The sequence below is a fragment of the Pan troglodytes genome, chromosome 22 (assembly GCF_028858775.2).
Source record: "Pan troglodytes isolate AG18354 chromosome 22, NHGRI_mPanTro3-v2.0_pri, whole genome shotgun sequence".
NCBI classification, from domain to species: Eukaryota; Metazoa; Chordata; class Mammalia; order Primates; family Hominidae; genus Pan; species Pan troglodytes.
In genome coordinates, this window is record NC_072420.2 from 30,315,705 (window position 1) to 30,338,734 (window position 23,030).

The 23,030-nt window shown below is 38.2% G+C and overlaps 2 protein-coding genes across 11 annotated transcripts in view; one reads left to right on the forward strand and one right to left on the reverse strand.

Annotated features, from left to right (window-relative positions):
* BACH1 (BTB domain and CNC homolog 1) overlaps positions 1–23,030 on the forward strand; it is a 451,645-nt gene that overhangs the window by 228,227 nt on the left and 200,388 nt on the right. The gene's annotated exons all lie outside the window — the stretch shown is intronic.
* The window catches only part of GRIK1 (glutamate ionotropic receptor kainate type subunit 1), a 377,043-nt gene continuing 363,937 nt past the window's right edge, over positions 9,925–23,030 (reverse strand). For 2 of the 5 annotated variants that reach the window (XM_009424876.4, XM_009424433.4), the window contains 2 exons: positions 10,708–10,794; positions 9,925–10,295 (listed from right to left, as the gene is read on the reverse strand). In XM_009424876.4, the coding sequence (XP_009423151.1) occupies positions 10,140–10,295; positions 10,708–10,794 (243 nt within the window). In that variant the 3' untranslated portion in view covers positions 9,925–10,139. Of the gene's footprint in view, positions 10,296–10,586; positions 10,795–23,030 lie in introns of all 5 variants that reach the window. The other 3 variants (XM_009426323.4, XM_009425849.4, XM_009425356.4) reach the window with 2 other exon arrangements.

A 23,030-nucleotide genomic window follows, 5' to 3' on the forward strand; every position in this document is an offset into this window, starting at 1 on the left:
TGGAAGCATTTCCCCCATTTTCTTGGCTATTAACATTCAGCTCCTTTTTACTTATGCAAATTTCTGCAGCCAGCTTGAGTTCTTTCCTACAAAATGAGTTTTTATTGTCTGCCACACGGCTGGGCTGCTAATTTTCCAAAATTTTATGCTCTGCTTCCCTTTTAAATATAAATTTTCTTTGTTTATGCAGATGAGCATAGGCTTCTAGAGACAGCCAGGCCACATCTTAAACACTGCTGCTTAGAAATTTTTTCTGCCGGATACCCTAAATCATCTCTGTCAAGCTCAAAGTTTAACAGATCCCCAGAGCAGGGGCACAATGCCAAGTCTCTTTGCTAAAGCATAGCAAGAGTGACCTTTACTCCAGCTCCCGATAAGTTCCTTATCTTCCTCTGAGACCTCCTCAGCCTGTACTTCGTTGTCCATATCACTATCAGCATTTTGTTCAAAACCATCCAACAAATCTCTAGGAAAGCTCCAAACTTTCCCTCATCTTCCTGTCTTCTTCTGACCCCTGCAAACTGTTCCATTCTCTGCCCATTACCCATTACCCATTCTCTGCCCATTACCCATTACCCAGTTCCCAAGTTGCTTCCATATATTCAGATATCTTTTAGCAATGCCCTACTTCTCTGGTACCAATTTTCTATATTAGTTCGTTCTCACACTGCTGCAAGTAACCACACAAGACTTTGTAATCCATGAAGAAAAGAGGTCTAATTGACTAACAGTTCCAGAATTTGTATAGAACACATGGTTGGGGAAGCCTCAGGAAACTTACAATCATGGTGGAAGGGTGAAGGGGAAGCAAGCACCTTCTTCACATGGTAGGGTGGGAGAGAGAGAGTAAAGGGGTAAGTGCTACACACTATTTTTTTGAGATGGAGTCTCGCTCTGTTGCCCAGGCTGGAGTGGAGTGGCAGAATCTTGGCTCACTGCAGCCTCTGCCTCCCGGGTTCAAGCAATTCTTGTGTCTCAGCCCCCTAAGTAGCTGAGACTACAGGTGCACGCCACCACATCTGGCTAATTTTTGCATTTTTAGTAGAGGCAGGGTTTTGCCATGTTGGCCAGGCTGGTCTCAAACTCCTGACCTTAGGTGATCCACCCACCTTGGCTTCCCAAAATGCTGGGGTTACAGGTGTGAGCCACTGCACCCAGCCTTACACACTTTTAAACAACCATGTCTTGTGAGAATTCACTCACTATCATGAGAACAGCAAGAGAGAAATCTGTCCCCATGATCCAGTTACCTCCCCCAGGTTCCTCCCCCGACACTGGGGATTATAATTCAACATGAGATTTGGGTGAGGACACAGAGCCAAACCATATCAAGTAAAATTCATGGTTCCATGAGCTTCATCTCATCAGGACCTCATGTTTCCAATGAATGAATTTCTCTACTTCAGGCCATAGCTCCTGTTGGGTGGCCCTTTTTTTAAGGGAGCCTGAAGATTCTAGTATTTGTCCCTTCCTCTTGCTCCTTCGTGCTTAGGGCTAGTGACAGATCCCCATTGTTGCTACCCTTGGACCTACCCTCCACTCAGGGAATAGGTCTTCATAACACTGCCTCCATTGCCCCATTGACTGTGACAGTGGGTTCTTGCCATGATGTTCAGGTGAGAAAATCGTATGATTTGCCTAAAGGTAAAAAAATGAGTTAATGAAAGAATAAAACCCAGATTCCAGAATTACTTTTGACTCTTGAAAGAAAGATTGAAGTGGTCTAGCCAACCTTAAAGAATCTCATGGGGAGAAATAAAGTCAAAAATCTCACCTGAAGACCAACAAACATTCTGCAGTGCTCCAGCCAGCTTCTGAAGTATCTATCTCCTGTCCAGTTCCTTTAAAAGTCTCAGAGAACCACCAAAGTAAGCTGAGCTGATGATCTTGGAACTCTTTTAGACAGTCAGCTATAGAGTTGACACCAAATCTTACCCATAGAAAAACAGAGCTTTAATACTATTTTGATCATAAATAGACTTCCCCTGTTCTCACTAAAACTCTTCAGTGTTCTAGTTATACTCTCAGTAAAAGAAAGAATCTATTTATCCTTGGCTTAGCAAAATTACCACCTTTTCATGATTCATAGCTGCATAAATAATTTTTAACCATAAAAGCAATGTGATTTGGATTGAAGATTTTTAGAGCGCAGCTCAGGAATGGAAAACCTGTTGTCACAGGGCCACAATCTCATTCTCAATACATGTGAGGTGGAAAATGCCACTGTCGCTTCTCTTGATCCTGTGATTAAGGGTAATAATGTGTCATTTGGAAGATCTGAAGTGAAGAATAATGCACTTGTAAAAATGGTAGTTTGAAAGAAGATATTCATGACAAGCCCCAGCTCTTTCCTCTGATTAAGCTGTTCATTCTGTGCACATAGCAAAACTGTCCCCATGTGTCCCCATGCTGAAGAATCATGGGTATGGGGTCATCTCAGCTAGTTTGCTGCAGGAGCATCTGATGGGGGAGTAAAATGCTCATCTTTCCTGCTTGAACACCTCCTATTCTCTTAGACAAATTTGCTTGGAGCTCCCTGAATGTGATTAGTGATGGTGGTTGGGAGTACATCCCTCCCTCCTCCATAGGGAAAAGCCACCACTCTCCGATAGGTGGATAATGTGGAAGGACTCTCATGCTTGGCCCTTGGTAAATCTCTGCTTTTGTGGGTTGGGGAGTAGGAAAGGGCAGCAGGAGCATGGTTGCAGTGATGTAGACCTGAAAGATGAACCTGGCTGTGTGTTTTGTGCATTGTTTAGAAAGTGGGATACTCGAAGCTACCTTGCAGTAAAACTGGCTAGGTGCTTGGTAGTTCTCACAGCTCATCTTTTCATCTTAAAGAGGCACAATATTTTAACCATCTTAGACAAATAAGAACCCCTGTAATCCTTTCAAGGAGGCAGCATTAGTAACCTTTGATAACTGATGTTAGCATTTTATCACTACTATCAGGAGGATCCAACACAGTCCCAATCTATTTCCTTCAGGTTACAGCATAAGCCCCTCCTTTTTCCTTCTCAGTGGTAACAGATCCACCCATGTCTACATGCCAGTCTATCACTCTTATAAATGTGGAGCTAGCTGCTCCTTAACTCATCCTAGGAACCCACTCTTCTTCCCTTCTCTCCATTCCTCCTTCCTTTCTTCCTTTCTTCTTCTTCTTCTTTTTTAGTTTATTAGTTTATTAGTCCTGAATTTTTGAGTAAATGCATTTTTTGAGTGCATAGGTACTGTGCTAACATGTTATATGATTTTAAGGTATGAGTGAGACTTCTATCTTTTATTTCACGAATGACTTCTGAGATATCCAAGGCAAATACAGACACTTCCACCTTAACAGAATCTCCTCAGACATGGATCCTTGCTTGGAAGATCTGATTTGTTTGTGAGTGTCTGGGAACTTGCAAAGTTTGTTACGTATTTTGGGAGAAAAATCAGATTTGAAAAATATAAAGAGGGAGATAGTGAGGGAAAATATAAATCCAAGTTCTCTTCAGGAAAATTTCAGAATGGGAGAGGAGAGGGTTGAAGGTTTATATTTGGGAGGTAATTTAATGGCCTTGGTTGGACACACTTGCGCAGGTATAACATCTTGCATCGTGTGAACCAGTCACTGGGAGTGGTGGTGGAAAGGCTGATTTAGATGTGAAACAAGAGGCTTATACCAGTTGCCAACATAAACCAAATAACTTTAATATCAAACCATCTAAAGTCAGATAAAGATCACTGAAGAGACATGGGAAAAAATCAGGGAAAGTTTCATACAGTCAGTGGCATTTGATGTTGGGTCTTTAAGTCAAGTTTGGATCTGGAGAGATGGAGGTGGGAAGGGAGGGGAGGAAAGATGAAACTTCCACAAAAACGGGAAAACATGAGCCAGGTACACATGGAGATAATGGATTGTTCTTGTTCGATAAAATTAACCTGTTGCATGGCCTCTAATTCTCAGAAGGAAGTTAGAAGGAAATCATCCAGGAAATCTGTATGATGAGATCATTAAACATTTCAGTGAAAAATACCCTTGCAATTAATTTCATTTGCAACATGCATGCTTATGAATCACTTATTTGTTGGGATGTTATGAAAAGGTCAAAACTAATTATATATTTGTTATGATTAGCTCAACATTCTAGCTGTCATTTGTTATTTTGGTTCCCTTGAGACAATGAAGACTCAGTTCTATCCCTACATTGGAGTTTTGAGTGTCATTTTTTTAGAACTTTAATGAAAATGTTTCTTTTATCACTGTAATTTGGTTTATTATGCTTAATGCCACCAAATTACTTTTAAATCTTGGCATGGCTTTATTAAAAATGATCTCATTTTAATTTGCTGCTCTAGATACAGAATTCATCATGAAGACAACACAAACAGCTGCCTCTTCAGAGATGTTCTGAAAGTAGCTTAATGAGAAATCCACAAGTACTGAAGACATTATGAATGCATTCCAAATTCTCTCTAATGTTGGTTACCTGAAAATCTTTATGTTTTGTGTGTGTGTGCTTTCTTTTCCAGAAATTGCTAGACTTTCCTGGTCTCTGACTGGAGAATTTACCAGTATGTATTTCCTGTGGGCAGATGGAGATGCAAATCTGAGGAAAACTCAATGACATCCACAATCATGGTCTATAAAAATCAAGTGTCTCAACAAAGCATCAGATTTGAAATGTTACCTATTTAATTCTAATATTATCAAAGGCAGGGACTATATTTTGTTCAAAATCTGTGGCAGGTGTCTGTGTGGCATTTGCTTAAGGGGTTGTCCATTCTTTATTCAGTAAGTCTGCATTTATTACGTACTGTATGCAAGAGGATGAACAATTTATATAGAGTGATTGGAATTTAAAAGGAATATTCGGATTAACCCTTCTAGAAGTTTATAATCAGCTGGAAGTTTACAATATAATAGTCTCCTATGAGACCGTTGGAAACAGTAAAGTTTGAGACACTCACTGGAATTATCACATCATGACGTCCATATGACTTGAATGGCTCGCTTTAGGAATGAGAAGTAATAAATCAGTAGCACAACTATTCCAAAGACTAAGTGGTGGGCACTTTATTTTATTAAATATTAAGGTTAGAAATGACATTTTCCTACTTAAGCACCTTGGCAATGCACTGGTATGCTTAAATATTGTATTGAGGAAACACTGATGGCTATCTTTCCATCTATTTTACTAAGTGATGGTGGTAGGCAACTAATTACCCTATGGATAGTTCTTTTAAAATTGAGTCAAAATTTGCATTAAAACAAAAAAAATATTGTAACATGCCTTAGTTAAGAACCCGTGCTCTGGACTCTGACAGATTGAAGTCAGAATCTTGTTCTTTAACCAACAGGCAGTCTGTCCTTGGGTTAGCTACTAATGTCTTTTCTTTCAGTTTCTTTTTGTGTAATGCAGATGATAATGCAGAGTGCCAGCCTCATACACTGAGGCTGAGAGGACACTCGAGATCATGTATGCCCAGGGTCTCCATAGGTTTGGTCAATGCTACTTGGTCTCTAAGGGTTAGTAGGGAGTGGGGTCTGGTTTTGATGCTGTGGCGGGGCGGGGGGTAGTGTTGTACCATTCGCCACTTTATAGTTAAGTGATCTTAGACAACTATCTAACCTCTCGGAACCTCAGTTTTTAAAAATATAATATTTACCTTAGGGTTTCTATGAGCATTACATGAGCAAATGTGAAGGACATGCAAAGCACTTGGATTTAGTACATCCTTGTTAAATGATAGCTGAAATTACAGTTGTTAATGTTACCTGATGATGTGAGCTTGATAATTTACTGAGAGTGTATCCCAAATGAGACTAAGGCAATGTATTTTCTCTTTTTGTATATAGAAGATACATATACATTTTTATATATGTATATATTTCTCATAAAGTCCAGATGAAATGTCAAGTTTGGTCTGACTCCTCGGGGTCATCCTGGATTACTGTGATGCAGGGTGGAGGTCCCTTGCCTTCTGTTGGCTCCTTTGGATTAGACCCCTATTTTTTCATCAGTGAAGGTTTCAACTTTATTAGTAGAACTCTGTGGCTGCCAAGAAGAGAAAGCTAGGGACTAATGAGTAAAATGTCTTATGATTTATTGTCCAAATCAGGACACTTTTGTGAGAGAAAATAGTGTTTAACCTATAGACCTTGATTTCAGGCTTAATGCCTAATGTTCTGGGCAAACTAGAATGTCTGGTTACTCTCCCAGTAAAGAAAAATGGATGGGAAATGGGGAGGGAAAAGAAGGAAGAAGGATACAACTGTAAACAAACAAACACATCAGACAATACCTGCACACAAATCCATTTTGAAGTCTCCATTTACCAAGCAGTCTCTCTAAAATGGAAGAAGCTTCTCTAATTGGATATTTTGTGGGTAAATCTTAAACACAAGTCTCTCCAGTGCACCTGTGACATGACTAAGAGTGCACTCACCTGCAAAGCCAGCCTGCTTGTTTCTGGATTTCTAGATGTTCACATGTCAGGATGGTTTAATGCTGGTCATTTCACTCCCAAGGCTTATGGGACTTTGAGTTATTACTTGTAAACACAGGAGGTCTGTCTCCACTCTGGTGGATTTACTGTTCCTATTTCCCTCTGTTTCTTTCTTCCACACTGTCATTATTTTAAAAATACAGTCTAACCAGAAAAAGTTCCCCTTCCTATACAGAACTAGACCTGAACAAAACTGAGAACTTAGCGTACCTTTGAGGTCCCAGCCTCTCCCTTCATTACTTCTTCCACACATCCATAGGAGCTTTCTCCGGACATTCCACTACCTTGCTTGCTCTAGCCCTGCATACATTTGTCACTTTTTCCTTTGGACATCCTTGACCAGTTAATGCTTGTTCTCTTCTCATTCTTCTAGGCTGGAGGCATCAACTAAGCAGATTGTCACTTGGGCTTCCTTCAGTCAATGCTCCAATTTTTACTCAACCATGGCCTCTCTGATGTTGGGGAACATCTGGTGGGCCATACATTTTAGAAAAGGTAGATTTTATGTTTCTTTAAAAATCCCACTATAAGGATAGCTCCCAGAGCTACCTTTCCCTGAGCTGATGCTGTTACCCTTTACATTATTCCGTCTTTGAAACAACAATTTCAGCAGATTCTTGACTAAGAACCCATGTAGTCCTTTTGTTGAAGGCAAAGGGTTAAATTAAAGCCATAGCTGCTGAGATAGAGGGGGGAAAAAAGCTAGTTAGTTCTATTTTATCTTCATCTAGTTTTCTTTAAGCTACTTTCTCCTTATTTCTGTCTTCCTGCAGCTTCTTTTAGGCTAAGAATAAAAAACTTTGAGCCCTGCACTATATCTCCAACTCTGTGGGGTCTTGCCTTTTCTCCTACAATAAAGATGAAGCCCAGATTCGAAATCTGAAAGGAGAATAAATCTTAACTGTGAACATCATCTTTCAAAACAGCTGACCTCCATTTGTTTCCCTGAATATCTCACCTGGGCAATCTTTTTCTTTTAGCACTAAGAAATTGCTGAAGGAAGAAATGTTAAATCTAGTTTTTAATTAACTTCGCCATTGATTTCTACATAACTCTGTATGAGTCACTGTTCTTTAGTGAAAGGGATGAAAATCTCCAAGGTTAATGGTTGTTACCAGGAATTTTTCTGGACCGGGTTCCAGATACTCTACACTTTCTTCTCTCCTCTGAACTCATTAGCTTACTCTCTTCTTCACCCTAAAACACAAAGATGCACACAGAAACGTAGGTACATTTGTATGTGTCAAATGTTCTTTCAGAATGAAAATATCAGGGAGAAAGGAAGGTGATTATGCATTACATTTAATAGTTGACATTAAAAAAGTCCTGTTCTACAGTTTTTCAATATATTTTTTAATGAAGTTGTTTATAGCAAGTGTTATATGTATTGAATGAAAATTTAGTTATGTATAAGTGAAGACGAAAGAGGCTGGTGGATCTTAAAATATCCATAAACCAGATTGATATACTATATATTTTAGATATTAGAGGTTGATGTACTTCTTTTCTCACAAATTTCTGTCATAGTATGTGAAAAGATAGAGTAATATTTTCTAAAATAAGAGAAAAATTTAAAAATGGGAGAAAAATATTAGAAAATGTAAAATAGAATGCCTTGGATATAATTTTTAGTGAAGTGAATAAACTTTGTATTTCCTCCTTCTGATATGTTATCATTCTAGACCATCTTTAGCTGGTCAGATTCATCATACTCCAATTTATAAATGTTTAATTTAAGCCTTCTAATGCATTTTAATGAACGATTTTCTTCTATTTGTTGTCAATAAAAATTCTGATTGATATGAAATCTGAATATTGATTACAATCAAGCAAAACCTTTGTCCAATATCTGTTATTGTTATTGCCATTTTTAAGATCATTATTTTTCCCTTTCATGTCTGAAAATATTTTTGTACTTTGAAGGACTAGATTAAGTTTCCTAAAGATGTAGAATAATCCTGAAGAAACCAACCAGTTGTATGAAATACTGACTAATACCTATTTCTTTCCATTAGTTCCCAACACAGTGAATGCCACCTCAATTTTCCAGTTAAGCTCTCCTCCCACCTCCCTGAATCCTGGAATTTTCCTTTGAGACCACTTTCTGAATCCATGGCTGTTTGGATTGTGCTTCAAAATTACCTCCTTCATCTGGTGGTCTCTCTGCTTCTGGTCTGGTGCAGTTACTGAAAGAATATTTTGGGTGACCTCCCTCTAGTCTCCCTTATGGTCTTCTTTCCTTCAATTCTTCCTCTACCCTCAGCCACAGTGACTGCTACCTATCAGGCCTATCGGACTTACTTGCATTTTATATTTTAGCTACACCAAACTCATTTTTCCTCTAACATAATAGCCCTATTCTCTCTTATTTCCATGCCTTCTAATATGCTGCGTCCTCAGCCTGGCTCCTTTCACCTGATAATATCTGAGTGATCCTGCAAATCTTCAGTTAGCTATTCCCTTCTCCAGGAAGCCCTTCTTGACCAAGCCCCAGGTTAAATACTTCTGAGGGCTCCTTCAGCTTTAGACTTCCTCTGAGGAAGTTCTAATCGTGCTTTGAGTAATATACTGTTTTTCATCTTCGTTTTATAATTAATTATGTGAGAACAGGGACTGATATGGTTTGGCTGTGTCCCCACCTAAATCTCATCTTGAATTTTAGCTCCCATAATTCCCACGTGTTGTAGGAGGAATTTGGCGGGAGATAATTGAATCATGGGGGCGGTTTCCTCCATACTATTCTTGTGGTAGTGAATAATTCTCATGAGATCTGATGGTTTTATAAGGGGTTTCCTGTTTTGCTTGGCTCTCATTCTCTCTTGCCTGCCACCATGTAAGATGTGCCTTTCACCTTCTGCCATGATTGTGAAGCCTCCCCAGCCATGTGGAACAGTGAGTCCATTAAACCTCTTTTTCTTTATAAAGTACCCAGTCTTGGATATGTCTATCAGCAGCATGAAAATGAACTAATACAGGGACCATATCTGTTTTCTTCAGTATGGGACCCCCAGAACCTAGAATGGTGCCTAGAATGTGGCGAACACTTTTACTTTTTGAATGTATTTTTGCTTTCTGGTATCCTTTTCCAGCACACTTCACTAATGTTCTGAGTATCATTTAAACTATTTATAAAATTAGACTTTAGAACACAAAGATAAATTGGTTCACATAGTAACTAGGTAACTTGGTATAAACTAAAAGTAATTTTTAAAACTCAGCCCAAAATGACTGTGTTTGTCTAAACCAATAAGAAGAATTTTCAAAATAGCAAACTGCACAACTGACGACATACAGCAAACACACCTTTGCCAATGGGAGCAAGTAATGGGGAACAAACCAAGCTCAACTTGTTCTGGAAAAAAACCCTGTTGTTTTATTATTATTTAGAAAGCACACACAACAATTTATTGGGGAAAAAGAAAAAATGCAAAATAAGTGAGCATACAAATTTATTTTAAAAGAACTGGTGTCACTTCCCAAGTCATATCTATGTGAGCTTTTTAAACTTTTGTATTTCTTATATCTGTATTCATAATCAGAGTTATGGATATAGATATATGGAAACACATCACACACTCCTCAGAAATCCTTTCTCCAAAAATCTGTAGGGAATGCATCCTTTTTCTTCCTACAGGCGTTTCCTTGGATCATGCCACAGTCTCTTTTCTCTGAGTTCGTCTCTGATGACAAGTAAGGATACTTGTGAAGGAAGATTTCCCCTTAGTTCTTGACTTTTTCTTTATTTTTTTCTGATTCTTCAGTGAGATTCCCAGTTCTTCCATGATAGCGTTGAAAGAGAGACACTAGGGAACATGAGATACAGACCATCAGCTTAATTAAGCCTATCTCATGTGCCGTTGACCTGCCTCTTGCCTAGGTATTTATGAACACAAGATATTGGCTTGAAGGCAGCTCTGTCACAATTGGCCAGTTCCCATCACCTCCTCCTCCACCCGCTGGCCACCCACCTTTTCTAATCGGGGAAACTGAGATGGCAAGTTAGCTGGGCAAACTTTGGGATTTCATTCGCAAATGCAGTAGTATAAAACTACCCAGTTAAAGCAAACTCAGGGCTCTCAAAATAGACAACTTACCTTTGCTGAGACACCAAAATAGAGTTAAATTAAGTCATTTCCCCCACTGAGATGATCCAAACATTGATAGGATTATCAAGGCATACGGACACTTCAGTAATGCTATAGAAAATGAACAAACCTTCTCTACACCAAGGCTTTGTTTTTTTCTCCCATGAAACCTTACTTTGTTCCTAAAATAAAATCTAATTCTTGATGACTTTCCTTTCTGATAAAAAAAAAGAAAAAAAAACAATTTTAAATTGTACATTTTCTCCAAAAAACAGAGATTCTGGCAGCAGCAATGATGCAGCTGTGGTCGAAATGAAAAATAATGTGGTACTGAACTTCACAGCAAAAACGATGGCATAATACAAAAGAAAATGGAAAACGGAATTATGGTTGAAAAATGTTCTACATATACAGACAATATATATAATCTGCATTGCAATTATGCTATATCTGTTCACATGCATAGTACATAAATGGACCAATAAACATAATTTGCTGTCATTTTTCTAGCCAAGATAAGACCTTTGAGTGAAAAATTCCTGCTCAGAGAAATTTCTATAATGTCCTGGTTAGAGAAATTTCTAAAAAGTAGTTTTCTTTTTGATGAGGTCACTCTTAAAACATCCTCTAGTGATATAAGCCAGCACAGGAGGACAAAGGCAGCATGATTCCACTTATATGAAACATCTAAAATAGTCAAAGTCATGAAAACAGAGAGGAGAATGGTAGTTGCCAAAGGCTGGGAGGAAGGGAAATGGGGGCAGTTGCTGCTCAAGGGGATATAAAGTTTCAATTATGCAAGATAAATAAGTTCTGGAGATCTTCTGTACAACATTGTGCCTATAGTTAATATCGTCTTGAACACTTAGACATTTTTAAGCGGTTAGATCTCAAGTGTTTTTACCACAATAAAAAAAAATCCTCTAAAAACCATAGCCTTTGGTAAAGGTTACAGAAGTGCAAGCATACTTTTTTAACCTTAGCACCCAAAATGGATATGGTTGAAAGTCAAATGACGGTGTGCCACCAGGTAATGTGTCTAAGTTGTAACTGCCTTATGGGAAGAAATTTGTGTTCTATGTTTGCAAAGTACTAAACATCTAGTGTGTTTCTTGTGTATCAGCGTGCAACATGTGTATTTGAAAATGTTCGTTTTGTTCCAAAAATAACTTGATGTAGTTTAGAGAAGTAGTAGTTTTAATTTTTCTATTTTTAAATTTTTTCTACTTGATTTCAAAACCAGGCCTAGAATTTAGGTTCTAGGTGTAAACTATTGGCCTATCAGATGTACGTCTCTTAAAAAACTGGTTCTTTGAATAAAACTTTTTATCTCTTTTAAGCATAAGTGTTTATAGGATTTGAATTTCACTTCCATTTTCCTGTAATACAGAAACATAAAAACTCATGTCATGTGTGCTAATTTTCTTTCAAACAGTAAGTTGTGGCTTCAGTGAATTGGGAGGGGTGTCATGCCACACAAAGAAAAACGTCAGAAAGTTATTTATGAACTATACTTTAAAAATGTTATAGCAAGTACAGATGCTTCTCACTTACTATGGGGTTGTGTCCCAATACACACAATGTATGCTGAAGATATTAAGGAGAAATTGCATTTAATACACCTAACTTACAGTTTAGCCTAGCTTACCTTATACACTCATGGAACACTTACACTAGCCTACAGTTGGGCAAAATTATCTATCCAGCCCATTTTATAATACAGTGTTGACTCTGTCATATAATTTGTTTATTGAATACCGTGCTGAAAGTAAAACACAGAATGGTTGTATGGGCACTTAAAGTATGGTTTGTCTAGTCTGTGTATCACTTCCGTTCCACTGCAAAGTCAAAAAATTGTAAGTCAAAACATCATGTCTGTATATCATGAATGAAATATAATAATTTGTTAACATTACACCATATAAAGCTTGTGTGTTGCTACTAAGAGCAAATTAATATTTTATAGTGTAATTGTGATATATAGTATTGTATCAAGAGTTTTGCAAACTTTGCTCAGAAATTTATTTCAATGGAAGAAATATTTTTGGCATTAAAATGGAAGGAACGAAAGGAGGAAAGAAAAGAGTGTCAAGAAGTTTGCAAACTTTATTACATATTATACCCTTTATATAGATGGGGAAATTTACTATTGGAGACATTAAGTAACTTACCCAAGAAAAAGAGCTTGCATTTGAACTCAATGTATCTGGACTGCCCAAACCAAGAGCTTTCATGAGAAATCATCTACACATTACCTTTTAAAAATATTTTTTATCACTATAGATAGCTTTTTGTGAATTTTCCCAAAAACCATTATGTTAAGAAATTCCAATCTTTCTGCTTTACTTGAACTCTCAAGCATTTGATTTTAGGCATGTCATTTCATTTTACATTGAAATCGCCCAAATGAATCTCTGACTGTGACTTGACACACACAGAGGAAGGTCTCATTGAAACCTCTTTTCCCTATTTTGGGTAGAAGAGTGGTCATAGATATTACCTGACAATCTGTTTCAACTAAGTTTATTTTTTCAAAAAAGGAACTCCTCCCCCAGATTTTAGACTGCCTTAAAGTACAACAAACATCTTTACTCTTGACTAACTCCAAGTATTTATTTCTTGCTGCTTGTGTGAGAGCAAATATAAACATAGTTTTATCAGTGGGCGGCTTTCTTGGTCTTTGGTTGCAAACAATGATTTCTTTTTGATTCTCACTTTGTCTCTGACTGTTGAAAAGAAAATGGCAAGATATTGGGGCTGACCTTTCTGCCTCCAAGTTTTTGCTGTAGTCACAAGGAAAGGTGACCTTTAAGGCCTCTCCCAGCCATGAGCTCGAGTAAACCACACATTCTTGGATCCACAGGAAATGAAATTGTGAAGGTCATCTTTCAGCCCAGAGTGGCTTGGGAGGGGCTCATATTCATTAATTAATTTGCCTTTTATGATCTCAGAATTAAGGATACATATAAAGATTGAGCTTCTGAACTGGGACCAAAATGACAGTAGCTTTCTAAAACTTCTGTTTGTAGGCTTGGGTTTTTCATATTCACAGAGCCATAGAAACATTATTTTAAAATATGTTGGTTTAAATTCCTAAATCCTACTTTCATGAGAAAGTATCAAACATAATGGCATTCAGCTAGCTGCCTTACTCAAGACGTACTGCAAAAGGAGGCGGGATACTCAGGTAGTATTTTCTGGTACTTTGCATACTGGAAAGTCCTCCAGTAGCCTGGATCTGGGGCCTGGATTAAAAATGTGATGGAGTTCACATTTCTAATAAATCTACACTTGCACTTGATTTTTTTTTTTTTTTTTTGACAGAGTCTCACTCTGTCACCAGGCTGGAGTGCAGTGGTGCCAACTTGGCTCACTGCAACTTCTGCCTCTTGTGTTCAAGCGATTCTCCTGCCTCAGCCTCCCGAGTAGCTGGGACTACAGGTGCGCGCCACCACACGCGGCTAATTTTTGTATTTTTAGTAGAGATGTGGTTTCACCACGTTGGCCAGGATGGTCTTGATCTCCTGACCTCATGATCCACCCCCCTTGGCCTCGCAAAGTGCTGGGATTACAGGCGTAAGCCACCGTGTCCAGCCTACAAGTGACTTTTAATTACAGTTTAGAATTGGTGCCTGGTATCAGAATGAGTTTTAATTTCAGCTATACTTCCTAGTAGCCGGGTTACACTGGGCAAGGTATTTATTTTCTCTTGGACTCAGTTTCCTTAGGTATAAAGTGAGACAATAGTAGAATCATTTTCATAGAGCTATTATGATAATTCAATGTACTGTTATATGCAAAACAGTCCAATGGGTGGCATATTTTAAGTATGCTCTTTCTTTAAAATAAAGTTTTATATACCATAGTATATATTTTAACTCTATGCCATTCATTGCACTCACGGTCTTTTTTTTTTTTTTTTTTTTTTTGTGGGAGAGATACAATGAAAAGGTTGATGGTTCTTTAATTTGAGCCATCTGATGCACATCTGTGCAGCAATTCCTTTGGGTTGCTTATATTAGTGTTTTAGTTAAAATAGTTCCCATAGGTGTTTAAAACATAAATTTTCAATGCCTATTACCACTTCTTTTTCCCAGTCCATGTTTCTGTGTCTATGTAGTTGTAGGCATTATGACAACTTGTATTGTGCTTTATACATAGGCACTCCAACATCAGAAGGAAATAAAAACTCACTACAGTCCCCGGCAATTTAAAAATTCCATTTCTGTGCTTATGAACCATCTATTAATAAATGAACCTTTATAATAATGTCTGATAGAAAAATTCATTTACAAATGAATTTATAGTAATAAAGTATGTTCTTGCCGTTTATGCTGTTTCTGACATTATCCAAAAATAACGTAGAGTGTGTGTGGGTGTGTGTGTGTGTGTGTGTGACCTTTCCTTTAGAGGAAAGGAAATGGAGAAATACAAGTTAGTCTAGTAGAGATTGAAATAGAAACTTCAACTAAAACTCTTGGCTTTAGAAGGAGAGAGATTTGCTTGTTTATTTCAGTTTTGCAGAAAGTTATTTCTCTTCTCTGATTCCTCCATGCTTGTGGTGTGTCCCTAAGGAGCCCCTTTTCTTTCATATTCTGTCTTCTTTGCTTTCTTTTACCTTCCCTTTTGGTTTGTTTCTTTTTTAATTGCTGGCTTCATGGCACCTCCTTTGAATTAACCTCAAATATTTGATTTCTTGATGCTTGTGTGAGCCTGAATATAAATTATATCTTCTCTTTACACCTTTATCCTTCCGTTGCAAATGTTGCCCTGGATGGGGTGGGAGGGACTAATAAAGTTCTATTTGTTTTGTACCTAAAATACTCTGCCTCACGAAGAATGATTCAGGGGAAAATAACAATTTTTTTAAGTTATAGATAAAGCTCTGGGCAAGAATTGGATTTGAGTTTGCAGTATTCAAAAAACTAGACTATATGGAATTGGCTTTCATACTGGTTGCAAACTTGACATCAGATTGTGAATGTTAGATTGATTTCTCATTGTACATTTAGCATTTATACATTCACGTCTTTCATTAATTGGTAGGTATAGGTAAACATTTCAGAGAACTGCTTTGGATGCTTATACCCTTGAGGATTTTTCTGAGGAATTATTTTTCAGAAGCTCTGGCCTAGCCAATAATACAATACAAATCTTACATTTTGTATAGGTTTCTCCCTTTAATAGGCTCCTTATTCAAAGGCACTTGAAGTGCTCTGTGACACAGTCTGATAAATTTTCACATTACACATGGAAGAAAAAGGATGTAGGAAAAAGGAAGAAAGAGGATATTATTGTCATTGTATAGATGTAAAACCTTGCATTTTATGTATAGACCTACCATAAGTTGAAAGCAAGCTATGATTTGGAGTATTTTTATAAAGACAATTTCAGTAAAATGTAGACTATTAAAGAAATAGTTTCCTGAAAAATAATGGGATTATTATTACTATTTTTTTTTGTCTTGGTCAAATTCCTGCTGTAGTTCTGTGGAGCCAGTATCTCAATGATTATATTTTTTAAAGAAGGACAAAAACTTCACTTCCTTAACATTTTTTAACTCTAAGCTCTAGTGTAGGAGCAAACCTAGGATGGTTTGCGGATACAGTCAGGAAAGTTTTTAAGGAATAGGAACAGAAGAATTGTATTTAGGGATTTGCAACATAGAGACTTGTACAGTCTGGTCACCTATCTGTCCACAGATTTCACTCCCTTCCAAGAGAATTAATGATCTAAGAGCAGAGGTCAGGCTTTAATCATCTCTCACTAATAATGTGAAGGCAGGTGGAAGGAGATTTTTGGAGTAGTTTTATGTGTACTATCCTTGTGGGAAGTTTTTGCATTCCAGAACTGAGGATTTGGGCAGCATTTCCTGTGGTTTGATCCATTTTCTGAGCGCATTCACAACCCATGGGCCATCTTTTATGCACCCATCCTTGGAATTTAAAAAAAGTGAATCCTAGAGGTTGAGTGTTGATCACCGTATTAGCTTTTAGAATAGTGGTTATGTTGATTTGTGCCTGAGAGCTAATGAGAAAGCTGATTCTCATCTCCTGGGTCCGTGTAAAGAATGTTGGGGTGAAGGAAGCCTAGCCACTGAAATAAAATGTACAAGTGTGGTCGCCCATACTAATCTCCACCTGTGACCCAGCAGCCACGTCTTGCCTGGCCCGTTTTCTTGCACCTTTAAAGCTTTAAACTGGCTCCCCATGGGAAATGACTCTCGAAAGCCCCTGTCTTCCTTTCCTTTGGCTACAGCATGTAGACTTCATGAACTCCTTTTTCCCGTGTTTGTTAATGTCATGTTTTCATTACCTCCATGTTGTCTCTTCTGCTCTATTTAATTTTTGTTCCCACACTTGGGACCTGATGCCAACATCCTTACCATCTCGGATCCTAGATTTAAGTTTCTCTGTTTGCATGAACGCATGCCCTAGAATTCCTTGTTCTCCTAAATGAGCTCTTTAAACCATAAAAATATACCTATGAGGGTCACAGGGTTACTCCATGACATCAGATACACAAGTGTCTTCCTCCTGTTGTTCATCTTTATTTAAAGATTTCATTTAGAAACCTTATTCTCTCAACAGAAAAATAGTCTATTTTTAAATGGCATGTACAATCCATATGGATTCTTAATTTTAAAAAAATGATCCTTAAAAAATTTTGCACATGGGGTGGCCACGCAGGGCTACCCAGTGCAAATTCCTGACAAGTAGGGGATGTGTAAGTTCATCCTCCTCTAACATTAGGGATAATGTCATGGAAAACTTTGAAAAGTGGAGTTAACATTGAGGCCCTGTAATATTTTGATATTATTCTGTGTGCTTTTTTCCAGTTCTTCTGAATCCCAGTCCTTTTTCTCACTTTTCAAGTTACAGCAAGTGCTTTTATATGCATTATCTTCAGGGTAGGGATGATATAGAAAGAAAAAAGACTCAAATTTGGAGCTTTGAGCTTTTTAAATGGACTTTTGTGGATCTGTAGAAGACGCTGCAGTCTTTGAAGCTATTAATTACAACAGTCAGGTGTTTGAAACAAGGAAAAGGCAGGTACTTTGAATTGTAAAAGTTTGACATTAAATATCAAGCTTAGAGGCTTCAGGACTCAGCCTATAGGACTGAGGATGGAGTGTAAAGAAAGGGTTGTCTTGTAGCTGCTCTCAAGGAGAAAAGTTCAATCAGGTGATGTGAGAATCTTGACCAAAGCCTAGATGCCAAGGGAGATCTGAGGAGGGGCACCTCCTCTGCCTTCTCTGGGGGCAAACTCCCATGCAGCCTGATAGGTGTGGGGACCTGAGAACACAGGGAAACCATAGCCCAGTCTCTGTCTCAGGCATTCAGAGGAGGCAGTTAATGGAGCAGAGAAGTGTCAGTGGGGTATGCCATCAGGCCAGCCTGAAACTGTCCTCTGAGACTCCCATGGCCTCCCAAGGGTGCTCCAGAGCAGCTAAAACATTTTCCTGCCCTAGAAAGGACACATGAATAGCTGATGGTATAAAAGGGAGCATGAAACATGGCCCAGTCCAGTGCTATGAGCAGAGAACAGAGAGATATTCCTGCAGTGAGGATAAGCTTCCAGTGGGCCTTGTATACCTGGAAGTAAGCAGCTCTCCTTGCTTAAAAGTGGCAGAAATGTGGGTTTGTCCTTCAATCCAAACCACACAGTGCCTTTCTCCTCTTCAGAGTCATTGTCAGAGGCCAGTGTGGCTTTGTGCCTTGGCCCTCTAGCTTCTCTCTGGCTTCCTGCACTGAAGGCCTGAGAGGATTCTGCATGGATTGGCTTTCCCTCACCTCATGGAAAAGGCTTGATTTTTTTGTTTTTTGTTTTTGTTTTATTGCATTTCAGAGGCTAAATTAGGGCCATAAAATAAACTTCCAAGAAATTCTTTGCATGCCCTTTCTCTACAGGGAATGGCACTACCTTTAAGCTAAACTGATCGTGATGTGTAGGGTGTTAGTTGTCCACAGTGCAGGTATGCACTACACGCATAGCTTTCAGGGCCCTACCTTTAAGCTAAACTGACCATTATGTGTAGGGTGTTAGTTGTCCACAGTGCACGTATGCACTACATGCATAGTTTTCGGGGTACCAGTTTATGCCTATGGTAGTGGGAATGCATTTTTCTCAAGCTACAAACTTGGATTTGCAAACAAATTACATGATACTATTTAAAAAAATAGAACTCACCTTAGCTTAGAGGTTTCCCATCTGCTAGTGTGTCTTATCAACTCAAGGTAATTAATTCACCTTTGGTTTAAAATGCTTTCTTTTCGTTAATGTCTTAGTGAATGCAAGCCTCTCTCCACATTCCTTCTCTCTTCTCTGCTTTCCAAGGGTCAGCTGGGATAAGGAGAAGTGTCTAGAGGGCCCAGGATCAGCTAGTCCAAGGCCACCCTCTGTCCTTTTGTCTTCCATGGGGATGTGACATCCTACTAGGTCATGGACACTGATTTCTGTCTCTGCTGTGCCCTCTGAGATGACCATGGTCCCACTGTGGTCTCTGTGTCACATCCACACCCTCTGTGTCTTTCCTGCTCTAACCTCAAGTCTTCCAGTCCACTGGTTCTCTCAGCCCTTCCACACATGCCTCTTGGGTGAGAAGAGCCATGGATTTTTGGCTGTTTTCCCTGCTTTCTCTGAGATTGAGGAAGACACTATGTATGAAACATTCCATAGCTTCACTGCCTACATGCTGTTATTCTGCCATTCAGGAGACAGTGGCATACAAAATGTCTCTACAAGTCTTATCACCTCCTGGCCCTTCACCCTGTGAAGTAAAAATGGCATTTTCTGTCCAGGATTCCCTTTTAATTTTTCTGTGGTTTCTATTCTTCTTCATCTTCCCAAGTGTGAACTTGGCTCAGAGATGGTAAGTGGTTTAGGAATAGCCTCCTCACAGAGATTAAGGTAGTATCTAACCTTTGTGACTTTCCTCCAATTTTCTCTTTCCTCATGGTCAGAATCTGGTCTGGGGTAGGTAAATCAGGTAGTAAAATATCATCATCTCTGTTTCTCCAACCTTAGCCTTTTGGGTTTTGGCTCTGGCCAATTATAGATAAACTTTTTTGAATTATAACAACTTACATATTCAATGAAACATCTGGATCTTGCAATTAAAAACCATGGTTTCCAAGATTTTTCTCTGTGCTACAAATCTGCAAGGACTACTTAACATCTCAAAAGCTAAAAGTTTAACTCATTTTTAGTTTGAGAACAGTTCATATAAAAACTCCCATACTTGATGGTAGGAAGAAGGGTAGGGATAAAAACAATAGAAAATAAATGCACTCTGTCCTCTTTCTTTATTTCTCCTTGTCTGTCTTTAGAAGAAACACTAAGTTACACTTACAGAATAGAGAGAGTCTTCCTATGAGGTCCAGTCTCATTTGTCATCCTCTTTTGTGAATTGTGAATGTGTATTCATTTCTACAGCTTCAAATAGCTTCCTAGGTATGTATCTCTTTTTTGTTTTGTTTTACCTGGTCTGTAGGCTCATTAAGGTCAAGAACAATTCTACTTCTGTAAAATTCACTCTGTCTGTAATGATTTGCTTATGATTCATTGGATGGGAACCTTCTTGCTTCTTGATGTCATGATGGCTAGTGGGGCCATTTTCTCTATATCCAGGGGAGGCCTTTCTGCCTTGAAGTACTGGCAGGACACAGTCATTCTGACAGCAATAAGAATTTCATGTGTCCAAGAGAGACACATAACCATATAAAGAAATGTAGAAACAAAAATCTCTTTTTATCACTGCTTCTATGTTTTTTTGTTTTTATTTCCTTCCTATTTTCTACTAGAGTCAAACAATATTGTTTGACTTCAATGCAGAGAACTTCAAATGCAACCTCCTCATTCCACAGATGAAGAAACTGAGGTTGAGGGAAGTAAAATGACTTGCCCAAAGACACACAGCCCTTTAGCAGTGGTGTGGAAACCTGAGTTCTTGGCATGTGATTCCCAAGTCACCTGTCTATTGGGCCATGCCCATCGTTCAGAGTTCGTTTGGTTGATAAGACAACATCAACTTGTACATTAGAAACGTTATTTCTAAATTGATGTTAATTGCTTCCTGGCTTTTCTAATAATTAATGAATGTTTGAGTTTTCAGGCAAAGGAAAACCTCTTTGCACAATTACAAAAATAACCTAATTAAAGAGACTTTTGCAAATCACTTGCTAAATAAGTTGATCAGACTCCAGAGAAATAGAACTGAAGACTCTTGGAAGCATCTGATAATATGCCAAGGAACACTGAGGAAAGATAAATACCAAGGTTGAGTGGGTTATCAAATGACAGTAATTTCTTGGTTCTTGTGGCTGGTAAACTGATCAGGACTGCTTTCATGTCTTAGGTTGAAAAATCAGAATATTTGAATATTTTAAGTCTAAACCCTCCAGTTGAAAAACTGGGGAGAAAGACAATTCTGGTCAAGTTAAATTAAAATATTTTAGTTGCTAGGGGGGAAATACAGTAACTTTATTCCATCATCCAGGTCTTACTCATTTTTGTGTCTATCTGGATGTATGCATTGCAACATGGACACACATTGTTGTGTACTTTGGGCCATTAGCCGTATTTGGGCTGACAACAACAAAGTTCAAATTCTGCAGGGTTTCAAATTCACACACTGCATTTGTAATGTTGACTTTCTATCACAAGGATGTTCATATCTTTGCAAATAGAAATTCTTAGAAAATTTGCAAAATTTTCTAAGAAAATTTGATTTTCTTAGAAAAAGCAAAAATGATTTTCTCAGAAAAAGCAAAAATGATTTTAAAATGCTTGTGCATATGGACATAAAATTCCATAACTGTGAGAAGCATAATGAGATGTTTCCTAAAGGCAAGTTAAAACTGCAGCATCAAGCAGAATTTTTTTTTATTATCTGCAAGGGTTAATTAATAATACCATTTGGCACTGTTAGATGTTCAGAAAATAGTTTAATAAGTAAGAATGCTTTGCTTTCCTTTTGCTGTTAAAGGCTGTTCAGACTCTCTAAATTGCTTAGTAGGAAATAGACCTTGTGGTATAAGGGTCATGTGCTTGGAAACTAATTGGGATTCATTGTAGTACTGCATTGCCACAGATGGCTCATACAGAACATAATATAATACCAGTCAAATGCAGTGAGGTATTTGGAAATAATTTTCCTTGGATAGGTTTATAATCATAAGATCCAGCTGATTTTCCCAACGGCAAGATTCCTACCCACCATGTATTCCTTAAATAGCTCCAATTTTGCTTGAAAAACTCTCTAAAATAATTCAATTTATAATTTTAGTTTAAAACAAAGTAAAATATAAAGCTTAATTTTTTTCCCCTTATTTCATTAGGTTAGAAGCAAACTTATTAGGAAACAAATTAGGCAACACTATGTTTCATTGCTGTTGATGCATTTGTTCAGTCTTTGTTTGTTTGTTTATTGATTTATAGAGATGAGGTCCCACCATGTTGCCCAGGCTGGTCTTGAACTCCTGGGCTTACAGGTGTGAGCCACCACTACCAGCCACTTGTTCAATCTTTTAATGCCTCCCCGCTCTCTCCTAAGCTTAAACAGTATTTTTCAAAGTATAATCCACAGACAATCTGTTATTATTTAACAAAAACTCATGCTCAACAGCTAATCTGAAATAAAACTAGTAAAACCACTATATTCAAGCTAGTTTTAATAAAAACTCATGTTTACTATCTACTTTTAAATAATGCAACTACCGTTAGGATTGTTGGGGAAAAAAATGGAAGAAAAGCTATTTAAAAAAGTAAAAATAAAAACACCTTTGTATTGGAGATCCTTTTAAGAAGGAATCATGTATGTTACTTAATTTGGGAAAAAACTGCTACGTTCAAGCTAATTTTTATGAAAACTAATGTATACAACTAGTTTTAGTCATTCACTTTCAGGCTTCATTGTAAATGCAGATTCCTGGACTCTTCCTACTGAGGAGAAAGGTCGAGAGGTAGAGCCTGTAAACAGCAGTTTGGATAATTTCCCCAGGTGGTTCTGATTTACACCAAAGTAGGAGAACTAATAATGTAAACATAAAGCTTGAAAAAAAATTTTTTTTTCCTTTCATATTCAAGTCTTTTGTTCTACAGTTCGCTTGAAATGCAGTGGTTCCTGGTCGGGTCACTGTGGTCTTAGCATCCATTGACGTGATGGCAAGAACTGGTTGAGAATCAGTATAAAGGGAGAAAGAGAAGAGTGTGGGCTGGGCGCGGAGGCTTATGGCTGTAATCTCAGCACTTTGGGGGGCCGAGGCGGGTGGATCACCTGAGGTCAGGAGTTTGAGACCAGCTTGGCCAACATGGCGAAACTCCTGTCTCTACTAAAAATACAAAAATTAGCCAGGCGTGATGGTGCACGCCTGCAATCCCAGCTACTCAGGAGGCTGAGGCAAGAGAATTGCTTGAACCCAGGAGGCAGAGGTTGCAGTGAGCCAAGATGGC